This window comes from Gymnoscopelus microlampas (genome assembly GCF_963454915.1).
Source record: "Gymnoscopelus microlampas genome assembly, chromosome: 18".
In the NCBI taxonomy this organism is placed as follows: Eukaryota; Metazoa; Chordata; class Actinopteri; order Myctophiformes; family Myctophidae; genus Gymnoscopelus; species Gymnoscopelus microlampas.
In genome coordinates this window covers 36,460,109-36,472,289 of record NC_139955.1, presented here as the reverse complement: position 1 = coordinate 36,472,289, position 12,181 = coordinate 36,460,109, and the positions used below count along the sequence as shown (strand labels likewise).

At 40.5% G+C, this 12,181-nt stretch overlaps 2 protein-coding genes across 3 annotated transcripts; one reads left to right on the top strand and one right to left on the bottom strand.

Moving 5' to 3' along the window:
- Nucleotides 1–788: 788 nt before the first annotated feature.
- Nucleotides 789–5,119, bottom strand: nkap (NFKB activating protein). The gene is made up of 8 exons (XM_084041593.1): nucleotides 4,548–5,119; nucleotides 3,770–3,850; nucleotides 3,588–3,652; nucleotides 3,400–3,486; nucleotides 3,209–3,251; nucleotides 2,523–2,720; nucleotides 1,822–1,971; nucleotides 789–1,317 (listed from the first exon to the last, which is right to left on the bottom strand). Exons 1-8 carry the CDS (start codon nucleotides 4,946–4,948, stop codon nucleotides 1,143–1,145), a joined length of 1,200 nt encoding a protein of 399 aa, XP_083897719.1. The 5' UTR covers nucleotides 4,949–5,119; the 3' UTR covers nucleotides 789–1,142.
- A 1,027-nt stretch (nucleotides 5,120–6,146) lies between these two features.
- On the top strand, nucleotides 6,147–11,722 carry zbtb33 (zinc finger and BTB domain containing 33). Of its 2 annotated transcripts, none has more exons than XM_084041585.1 (2): nucleotides 6,147–6,246; nucleotides 7,833–11,722. In XM_084041585.1, the coding sequence occupies exon 2, from the start codon at nucleotides 7,835–7,837 to the stop codon at nucleotides 9,857–9,859; it is 2,025 nt and encodes a 674-aa protein (XP_083897711.1). In that variant the 5' UTR covers nucleotides 6,147–6,246; nucleotides 7,833–7,834; the 3' UTR covers nucleotides 9,860–11,722. The 2 variants fall into 2 exon arrangements, with proteins under 2 accessions (XP_083897711.1, XP_083897710.1); XM_084041584.1 differs by lacking the exon at nucleotides 6,147–6,246 and adding an exon at nucleotides 6,954–7,290.
- The last annotated feature ends 459 nt before the right edge of the window (nucleotides 11,723–12,181 follow it).

Below are 12,181 nucleotides of genomic sequence, written 5' to 3'. Positions count from 1 at the left end.
TTAGCTGTAACCTAGCCTGGCATTGCCCAGACTGATAATGTGGATTCACTCTCAGGTTCCTCCCTGGTATCAGTCTGGACTTCGGCCCATAAGGAGCGAGTATGAGAAATCAGAAAATGATTTTGATGCTTTTCACTGTTGTACAGACAGCAGTTCAAACGCAGTCACTGATTGGCCCGATCATTTTCTGATTTCTCATACTCGCTCCCTATGGGCCGAAGTCCAGACTGATACCGGGGCGGAACGTGAGAGTGAATCCACGTTACCAGTCTGGCCAATGCCAGGCTAGCTGTAACCTACCTTAATTCTCAAGTGGATCTGGGAGGCACTGCAAAACCTGGCTCCCCCTACCTCTCCGACCTCAAGCACCATGTTACATCCCCTCAGGTCCAGTGACGCCAGCCTCCTGGAGGTCCCCAAGACCAGGCTCCAAACCTGGGGCGACAGTGCTTTCTCTGTGGCTGCCCCCCTCCCTCTGGAATGCACTCCCCAAACACGCTCCTCCCTCCCTTCAAATCCGTGCTGAAAACCCACCTGTTCAGAATGGCCTTTCCGAGTCTACTTTAATTTCAACTCGTTATTTTTAGCGTTTTATTGCTTTTAAATTCTTATCTTATTTGATGCGTTTTTTCCTAATCACTTTTTTTCTCCTCTGCCCTGGCTCCCCCACACACATGTAAAGCGTCTTTGTGTACTTAGAAAAGCGCCATATAAATTCAAGATATTATTAAAACTAAGAATAGTTAGGCTTTCTAATATAAAGATAACAATTTCAAGTAAATAAGCCATTTGATTAACACATTTATTAACCATTCTGTTCAGCTTCTCACATGAAAACTTCATACAGGAAATATTTGCTCAATTGAATGGCTGACTTGAGTTCAAACCAAATTGCATGTAATAAATTGAAAAATATACAAAAGGCAAAAGAGCCTACAGTACATACTGTACACTACTTGCAATTATACAAATGAGCTTTGAATTTGCAATGTATATCTATAAAGTACATTACACAAAAACTCTTTCACTTTCCAAAATACAGATTAGACATTGAACATAATGCCTAAAATAAAACAATATAAGTGTTATAAGTGCAATAATATAAGTGAATAAGATAAGCGCAGTGACAGGGGAGAGGAACTTCATTTCTCTTCCTTGCCTTTGGTTTTCCTGTACACCATTTCTCTGAAACTGGAAAGGATCTTGCTCTCCCTCTTCCTTCTTTCTTCCTGGTTGAAGGATGCAAGCGCTCGCTTTTCATCTGCACTGTAGATCTGGTTTTCCTTTCTCAGACGCACAGCCTCCATACGACGATGTCTGAGGAGTTGCACACAATCACACCAATTCGTTAGTGCTTTATATTGATTTGGTTGGTACCACATCTACCAATCACTGTACAGTGCCACAGTTACTATACATGAACATTAAATCACGACAACAAAGAAAATCTAAACTTGCAACCAGTGTTCAGGGCAAAAAGTACAAAGACACTCAGCTTACTATAAGAAGTAACTAAGCTAATTAGTCAATTTGTGTAATTAATGCAAATGAGGCAATACACAATGTATAATATATTTGCGTCATGAGTTTGGTTATTTCAATAGTTTGTTTATTTGATCACGCTGCTTTGGTTCCTCATCTGTCTTTAATCAATGTTATTTTGTTAATAGTGTCATCAATTAGAATACCACTATTATAAAAGGTTGGTAAATGTTTATTAATATATGTGTTGCATTTGTTTTAACAAATTAGCCTTGTGTTAACCCTGTCCCTGATTACAGATTTTTATTTTATTCTTCCCCCATTAAAACATTCATGTACCTGCTACCACTCATGACGAAGCCAGACTTCTCAAAGTTTGCAATCTCATCGCTGGTCAGCCCAATCTCTCCTCTTCTTGGGATACGTTTGCCTGCTTTAACATATTCTGCCATAGCTGCACCTTCACCTGGTAGCAGAGCGTGACCAAAGCTGTAGACGGGTAAAAAAGGTGCACGTTGAACATTTAGGTTTCATCATTCATTGAAATATGTAAAAAAAAATATTATATTGAATCAAGTGACCCTGTTACGTTAATGTACTGAGAAGCATTGATCCTATACGTTTCAGCGCAGCATTCTACTGCTTTTGTTCAAGGGCTGAGGCGCAAAGGTGAAACTAATGTTTCATTGGCTAGCAGAGTAGTTGATTATCTTATGCATATAAAAAAAAAAAATGTTGAGGTGAATTTCTTAGTTACTCTACTAATACTGACTATGATGGTTAGAAAGCGCTTTGCAGCTTTAAAAGGTTACATACATTGTAAATCAAAAGAACACTGGTTTAGAAAATGCTTTAAATACACTATGTGTATGCATGTCAGGGGGGGGGGACTGATGCATACGTTTTAAATGAAGCCACGCTAATGAAAGAATACGTTTATGAACAGATATAGTATATGTGACAGTGAACTGTTGCAACAACAAGTTCAGTTCATTAAGTGAGCATTACTGATCAGAAATGTCTTAACAAAATGCACTCACTCCAGAGGTTTGTCATCTTGAGACATTTGGGTAAGTGGGGCCTCTGGGCCCACCAGGTGCTCATCCATGCAGGTCCTCTCCACCCACATCACCCCATTAGCATCCTCCTCCTCATCCTCCTCCCCGGAATGCTCACTGCTCGAGTCACTGGAGGCCTTACGGTTCTTTTTTGCCTTCTTTTTCTTGGACTTTTTGGATCTGTGTAGATAATGAGAAGCTTGGTTATTCATCATGCTCCTGAACCACGCAAGTGTGAAGATGATGAGAAGTTTGGTTAAGCAAGTTCCTGAACCATGTCACTGTGACATCAATCTGGGAACCCATTCATTCAGTAAAAAAAAAGTTTTTGCCTCTGGGGGCACTACCACCTTTTTTGTGTAGAGACAGGAACTCGGTTTAGCTCCTCCCATTTCTTAGTCCACTTCCTCCCGGGTGCTTCTGTGTTTATTCCTACTAACAACAACACTACATGTTTAAGGCAGTGGTGCTGACAGATTCTACTGTCAGCACCACTGCTGTTAGCAGAATCTTGTCTTGAGAGATTACTATGAAATTGAGATGTTTGGTTAGGTTAAGCGTCAAGCTCCTGAACCGTGTGAGTGTGAAGATGAGGAGAAACTCGGTTAGGCACCATGCTCCTGGTGGCCATGTGACGGATGTTCATATTTAGTTGTGCGTAAGCTTACTTCTTGCTCTTCTTCTTCTTTTTCTTCTTCTTGACTTCTTCCTCTGCAAAGTGGCAATATGGGAATTTGCATTAGAGACAAATAATTTTTTGTATGTTTGTTTTGTACCAAAACTCACAACAAAAAAACAACAAATAAAAGGACTTTTCAACAGTCTCACAAGTTGGAAACTGGTGAAAACATTTTCTAACCCTCTGAATCTGACTCGCTCTCCTCTGAGTGCTTCTTGTGTTTCTTCTTCTTTGATTTCTTCTTTTTTTTCTTCTTTTTCTTGTCTTCTGCAAATGTGAAGAGAGAAAGTTGTTTCAAATCTGTTGAATCTAACAATAACTGTCATTTACAATACAAATACAGTACATTTGCATACAATCGAACAAACCTTCTGAGCTTGAATCTGAGCTGCTATTTTTTGCGTCCTCTTCTACTGGTGTGAATTCATCAGAGCTTAGGGATTGACAGAATAAATAAAAATCAAGACTTCATGAAAAATATGGATGTAAATGTTTTTAATTCCATACAAGTATACTTTTAACATGTTGTGTATAGAATAGTTCAACTTACTCTGGTTCCTTTACTCTTGGCGAGTATCCCCAAACTTCAGGGCAACCTAATTCACCAATCCTCTCCCTCTCTTGCAGACGCCTGTAAAAGATACAAATTAAACACCTCTTTCTGACAACCCTGATAATGTTAAGACTCCTGAGAGAGGTAATGACAGCTGACACATTTTGCAAAAGTCAACACAGAGGTGCCACAAGGGGTGGATCAGGTGGGGTGGTGGGTTAGGAACTTTTCAAAACAAGCAAGGAAACTATACAGCCCAGGGGTCCTTGAGGGAGTTCCAGGGGATCCCCAGCTAAATAATAGGTAGTTAGGAACCAAATGGACCCATATGGGTCTGTAACTCTGAGAGTGTACAAATGGAACCAAATGGACCCGTTCCATTTGTACACTCTCAGAGTTAATTAACATTGATTTTACAACATAAATTGGGGTCCCAGAGATAGAAATGACACTAAATGGGGGTCCGTAGCCTGATGCATGTCTAACTGGGGGTCCTTGAAATTAAAATGGTTGAAAATCACTGCTAGAGCCGTAAAAAATCTTCTATTATGGGGGTCCCTGGTAAATCTTTTCAAATGGGGGTCCGCGGGTTAATAAGTGTCAATTTGGGGGTCCTTGGCATGAAAAAGTTTGAGAACCACTGGTTTAAGGGAGAGCACAATGTATTGTGTTACATTTCTACTCTCCTAGCCTTGGATCAAGACTATCATAGATGTATTTGACATTATTACTACTCTCCCAAAGCGAAGGATTTAAACAGTCAAGTTACGTTTACCGGGCGATGAAGGCCTCTTGTCTCTGGCGTTGAGCATCGTCTCTCTCCTGATCATAGTAATCATTTCTGGATCCATAGCTTGGCTCATTGTTGGACCAGTGGTTGTTGTTGTTGTTGGTGCTGCCGCCGCCGCCGTGTCTCTCTCTGGATCGTGAGCGGCTCCGACGGGGGCTTCCTATGCGGAACCTCTTGATGGTCCTGGCCTCTCGGAGGCGATGCTGTCCTTCTTCTCTCTCTCGCTCTCTGTTGCGGGGCTTCGGGAGCTTTGGACCGAAATAATCCGGAGACAACAACCTCTCCCTCTCCCGTCCGTGGCTCCCACTGCGGCTCCGACTCCTACTCCGTCTCCTGGGCCTGCTGGGGCTCTGCTGCTCGCCGTCAGAACCGGATTGATTCGACATTTCGACTGATTTCTGTTAATGCAAATAAAATACAAAAATAACCAACCCCCCCCGCAACGGCAAACAAATGCGTCAAACTCGCGTTATTTGAATATGGCCATTGCGTATTCCATCCGTTATTATATTATACCTCTATGATTCCATCCACAACAAATCTTCCATAACAGGAAGTCGAACGGTCCTTCTCCCGATGTATAACCGTGTGGCATCAGGATCGGCTCCGAATTTTGTTCCGCTCGTACCAATTTGATTGATTGAATACTTTATTACAGTGGTTTTTCACGTCAAGGACCCCCAAATTGACACATATTAGCCCACGGACCCCCATTTGAAAAGATATGCCAGGGACCATTTTGATTTATTGGGGGTCCCACACTGTATCATCATTATTAGTGTTCATTTAACTCTGAGAGTGTACAAATGGAACCAAATGGACCCGTTAGAGTTAGACACATAAGGGACAATTTGGTTCCTAACTATTAATTTGTCTGGGGACCCCCTGGAATCCCCTCCCGGACCACTGGTTGAGAACCACTGCTTTATTAGACAGAATTGCAAACAGTACGGGTATGCAGTCATACATTTGGGCTAACACAAATAAGTCCTGTAAACTTCTTTCCATTGCGGTCCTGACCTATTCAATTCATAGTGACTCGCAGACAGTCTTCAATGAATTGAACACAGAAAGTATTCAATCAATCAATCAATCAATCAATCAATCAATCAATATGTGGCACAAATACCCTGTCTAAATTCCCTTTAATGAAATAATTACAAAGTTACTGTAACAGATCATTTTGTACAATTTGATATAACATAATTAACACCAGAAATGACCCCCCCACCACCACCAACTGTTTGATACTAGTGTTGTTGATGATGTCTAGGATGTTATTGTATGTCTTTAATTGATTGTCTCATTTTCTTATTTTTCTCATTTTCTTTTCATCATGCATGGGGATCTCATCTTAAACAAGCTTAGTGCTTAATGAGCTTTCCAGTTTAGTAGACCTTGTATTGTGAATTTGTACTTCCATGTACTGTTATGTACTGTCATGTACTGTTCTCATGTCTTACTAAATAAAGTACATCAATCAATCAATTATGTTTTTAAAAAATTCTGTCAGTTGAGAAGGCGAGTTGCGCCCCCCAGTGGCGGTTTATTGTGACAATCATTGGTGTCTTTAGTTGCAGATATAATACAACGTCGTTCTCTGTATTGTCTGTGTGATCGTCTGTGTGTTGTGTTCGTCGCTGTTATAACCGGTTTGATCTGGATAGAAACACCGAAGCTGCAGGTAAAACGATGCATTTAAAAACGCATGTCGTTGTTTATTTATTTAAAACTGCCTTCGTTTCGAACCTTTTTCCATTGAAACAGACATGATGAGCCGCTATGCCACCGAGGAGGGCCGCGCTATTCTGCATACAATGTTGCCAAGTTTTGCGAGAGAAAGAAGGAAGGAACCAGGTCTATGAAAACAAGCCAAAAAGAAGCGACTAGGCTGCGGCTATTTGAAAATAGCCGATCTACAAGCTCACAACGCGTCACGATGCGACGTGTTGTGAGCTTGTATATCTGCTATTTAAAATTAAACAACACAAATCTTGTAATCTTTTCAGATGGGGGGATTTGTGGACAAAAAAAACATATTATTAAACATTGTCCTTGCCATAAAAATGTTTGAGAACCACTGGTTTAAACAACATTAGTAAGGTCAAATAGCCCAAATAAGCAACTACACTTCAGAAACAAGCCCCAAAAACCGCAACCCGCAACTACCAATATTTACAAGCAAAACGTCACAGAAAAAGAAGCCCCAAAGTGGTTTATAATAAGCGGACATGGCAACACTGAGTGCATAGCGAGGGTGTCGCGCGTGCCCAAAAAAGGAGCCGATCTACAAGCTAAGAACGCATCACATCCGCTGCTTCGCGGCGCGTCGTCACTTTGTAGATCTGCCATTGCTGGGGGTCGTGCGACACTGTCGGACTGCGGAGTGTAAACTCGCAGGGAACCGCTCGCTAGTACATTGTGTTGCCGCTGTTGGAGCGTTCCTTTAGTTTTTGATGGTCAGTGTTGATCAGAAGCAGATAGTGGCCCATTTTATGTGCTGATTATTTGGACAAACGTTTGTCCACCGCGTGTTTAAAGGAAGACGACAGTCTTTATACATAAACCATCCGGACTGCAATTAAGCTAACGTTAGCCGAGCAAGTTAATGTTTTTGTCTGTTCCGCAGGCCCGCTTAATGCTACAGCTAACTGATTAAACGTGTGTTATTAATGAGAACCAGATAAAAAAACTGTTCATTCATATTTGCTCCAAGAACTATCTGCTAGTAAGTAATTCCACAACTACCCATATGAATGCAATACATACATTAACAACGCTTTGGGTTTCTTTTCAATTAACAAACGGCTAACGTTAGCCTTCCTTCCTTGTTTCCCCTGTTTGATGATAGCGCTAAACAACATACATGGATTAAGCTCCAATCTGAATCCGATTGAACATTTATTTTTAACTTCAAATGTTGCTTTGAAAAATAATTATCATGTCTATTTAATCTACTAACCCGAAACTGAATTAATTACCTCTTTATTCGCGCTGTTTGCTGAAACATATACGTGTATAGTGTTGTTGATTATGTCTTGTATATTATTGTACGTCTTTAAATGTCTTGATGAATTGAATACACAGGACCACAATGGAAACAAGTCCCTAGGGCTTTTTGTGTTATCCTTTTAGCATCATTGTAATATTGTATCACTGTACCATTGACAAACTGTTAAAATAGTAATCAATCAATCAATCAAAACACGTAGCCATATCAATTCTGCAAGAGAATAATAATAGCTAATTGTATTTTTCTTCCATCTGCAGGCATGTCGAGCCTAAAGCTGATATCTGCAACTGACACCCAGTATTCGGGGATTGTGCTGAAGAAAATGAATGAACAACGAAATATTGGATTATTTTGCGATGTCACCATAATTATTCAGGACAAGAAATTCAGAGCTCACAAAGCTATCCTGTCTGCCTCGAGCACCTACTTCCACCAACTTTTCTCTGTAGCTGGACAAGTAATTGAGTTGAACTTTATCCGAGCTGAAATCTTCGAGCAGATTCTCAATTACATTTATAGTTCCAAAATTGTTCGCATCCGTTCTGACATGCTTGAGGAACTCATAAGCGCTGGACAGATGTTGGGTGTGAAGTTCATTGCAAACTTGGGGGTACCACTATCTCAAGTCAAGGGTCTACCAGGTCTGTCCAAAGAGACGGGGAACAAAAGCGATGCATCCTCAGAAAGTATGCCTCTAATCACAGATTCCTTTTCTATATCTGCGGAAGAATTCAATCAGACTCGCAAAAAAGCTGATGATGACGATTCAGACGGTGATGTTATGTTTGTCTCTAAAACAGACGCCCAAACCAGGGCAGCAAATAAAAAAGCGGCACCTACCGAGGTCATTGATTTGGATTTGGACTCAGATGATCATTCAACGTCAGCAAAAAATCAGGAATCAAAAGATGCTGTTACGAAAGAGCACAAAGAAAGCACAGCCCCTACGAAAACTGACAGTGTCAAGATTTCTGATCAAAATAGTGCTCTGAGTGTTCCAAACACGAGCCCCAATGTCCCATCTTCCCCTGCCCGAGTCTCTTCAGAAAGTGCTCCCACACCCACAACACCAGCCAGGTCAAACAGTCAGGTCACCCCTGAGCGTCCTGCCGAGCCCCCAGTCACTGCACAACCTAATGTAAACAGCGACACAATTGGAGTCCAAAAGAAGCCTAATGAAATCAGCGACACAATTGGAGTCCAAAAAAAGCCTAATGAAATCAGCGACACAATTGGAGTCCAAAATAAGCCTAATGAAAACGGCAACACAATTGGAATCCAAAAGCAGCGTAATGAAAACAGCGACACAATTGGAGTCCAAAAGAAGCAGATTTCCATTGTAACTAAGACAAACGATTTCAAAATGAGGCTCTCAGATGTGTCCTCTGGAGGGAAGATGGATGAAAGCAATCTTGACGTTCTCAAATCAGTTATGGCTTCCAAAAAAACAATTACACTAGATAAGGCCTCAGAAATTGACTCCATTTCAACAGGTTGTAAAGTGTACGCCAACATTGGAGAAAACACGTACGATATCGTCCCAGTGAAGGAAGACCCAGGAGAGGGAGGTTCTAAACTTGGTAAAGGGAAGAGATCTTCATTGCCCGCATCCCCCACTGATTCTGGCTCACCAAAGAGTGGCTTGGGCAAGAAAAAGGCCAAAACAGAGCCAGAGGATCACTATGAGCTCATTATGGATGGGAAGACTTTCTTTGTGTGCATGGTCTGTAAGCGTCCCTATGTATGTCTGACAAGTCTCCGGCGTCACTTCAACACTCACTCGTGGGAAAAGAAGTACCCCTGTCACTACTGCGACAAAGTCTTTGCTCTGGCTGAGTATAGAACTAAGCATGAGATCCACCACACCGGGGAAAAGCGATATCAATGCTTGCTGTGCAACGAAACATTCTTGAACTACCAGGTGCTCTCTACCCACTGTAAACAGGCGCACAACCAAGATCCCAGCGGGAGAAAAGAGAAGGACGATGGCAGTGACAACCTGTACCGCCTGCTACCCTGTAGAACCCTGCAAATGAAGCCCTACTCGTGGAGCACTGAAGATTTGGGTATTCCCGTCATCGGTGAGGACGGCACCGTGCAGTGTATAAACCCTTCCGAGCAAGAGGTCCATCAAAGCAAAACATTGACCTGGAGTGACATGTTTGTTGGGCCTGCTGGTCACGCACAGCCTGTTGCACACAGTCGGTCAGGGCCTATAATTAACCCGCCCCCACCCAACCAGGGTTCCACAGAATTTGACTTTGTCATACCGGAGACCTATTGAGCAAGATGGCTTGCTTACTTACTTATACATTATCTGTGCCTTTTCAGTAATGGTCTCCTTTTTAAAGGAAGTTTTATTGAAGAATGTTGTCCTGAAATCTTCCTACTTAATGTAGTTATTTTATTAACTCACTCACAATATTTCTGTTTTAGCAAGTCTATAGAAATGCATACATTTACATTTATGTTCTAGAGCTCTTCAATATTATTGAAAAAAAAGAGTTGGAGAATTCCAGACATGAATGAAAAAAAACAGGGTCAAGTGTAAAACAAAGAAATGCAAATGCACACCCTAAAATGCATTGTAAAAAAGAAACATTACATTTTGAAGTCCAAGCTCAACCACAGCACCATGGCTGTGCTCAGGCATATAGTAACATGTTCACCTCTTGAAGCCTAATTTATACATCGTCACCTTATTAAACTAATGGCCTAAGTCATTTTTTTCAAGGTTTTCAGGAAAAAAAAAAACTGATCCAGAACAAAACTATATGATATTTCTTAATCATTTCACCCAAAATGTTTATAACAAATTATGACTATTTAAATAGAAATAACACTGACTGTCAGTTATGTAACATAAGAGATTGAAATAGGTTTAAATAGGATTAAATCTGACTTAGGCCAAAATAAAAAGCAAAACAAATTACAAAATGGCCTATATCAGTAAATAATTTGGCTTAAGTCACAAAAACATGTGACTTAGGCCAAACAAAAGGCCTATTTTGTCCTAAGTCACACTAGGGAGTTAGGCCATTATACTAAAAGGGGCGTGTTTTATACTAAAAGGGGCATGAACAGCATGATCCTTTTCAATTAGGAGTTGGGCGATTTTACCAGAGGTGGCCAGTGTCATGAGGAGCTGATTTCGGCAAAAATATAATTTCCTCAAAAAATGACTTAGGCCATTAGTTTAATAAGGTGACGACATGACAGTTTCAAAATAACATTGAAAATACTGTCCTGCAACGGTGTATGGATTAGGCTTTGCATTCACATTTCTGATGGCAAAAGTGTTATTGTTTTGTACCAAGTAACATTCAGGCATTCTTCCCAGCAACGGTTGTTGCTTTTTGTCAACAAAATCCGGCGAGGTATCTTGTCTAGAAGTAACATAGTTTACCATGGACTGAGAACATGAAATTTGCCAATGAATCTTTTCTTGAACTGGTTGAGTTCTGGTTTATGCCATGTATTTGAGAGCATAGCTCAAATGTTTGGGTGCAAGATAATTGTGCTGGATGGGTATCCGGTTCCCAGTTGAAATCATTAAGCCTTTTTCTTTTTGTACCTCTTAACTTTATGATAGTTGGATATCCTATATCGGGATAGTGGCTAATGTTGCAGGGAAAATGTTCAATGGTTGCACAAATTTACTATGTATTTCCATTCCTTTCAAAGTTCATTCAATAATGATTTTTCCCAAACATTACTGTTTCGTCTTTATATGCTGGCCATATTTTCTGTTAAATCGATTTGTCAATGCCAAAAGCTGCCTCTTGTACACCACATTTTGTTTCACAGTTTTTAGAGATTGAAGAAGGTGATGAGTAATGTAACTTGACAATTCTGTTGGTTTGTACAGATGAGCACTTATCACCGGATCATGCAGCACAGCAGCAGAGGACTATTTTGTACAATTTTACTTTTTCATTGTTTTGTGTAAAGTATGTTGTCAGTGTAGTGTTAACATCTGTCATGCAGTAAAATGCTGCAGTTTTTACTTTAGAATAAACAAATTAACTATGGCATATTATGTATATAGTTGTGCTCAAGCCCTTTTGTACCTCCACGTTTTTCTTCTACACGTATTTATTAGGTCTTTAGTGTTGGACAAATTTAAATAAACTTATTTCAAAATGTGGTTATTCATTGTTGACATTTCATGTACTTTTCCCTTCTAGTTAGTATGGAGGTTTGACCTGAATATGAAAATGAATTGTTATATTAATATATTACTATCGCAAAGAGGTGCATATTATTCAAACTAGGGCTTTGTTCTCTTTTCAAGTGTAAGATATCAGGAGGGGATTGAAAACAGTTTAACAGCATAAGTCCCTTGTCCCAGGCAGCAAAGCCTGGGACAGCCTGATATATACTTGGTTGTGCTCCATGTCGCACATCAACAATTGCAGATCTACAAGCTCACAACATGAAGCATCATGAAACACGGTGAGCTTGTAAACCTATTTTCGGAGCACGACATCAGCATGCAACTTAGTATAAATCAGGCTTAAGAGCTGCTGTACAGCCGTGGCAAGTCTCAAGTGAAAAGAACAATGGTCACTTAACCTGTAATCTTTTAGTTTGAAAATAGACAATA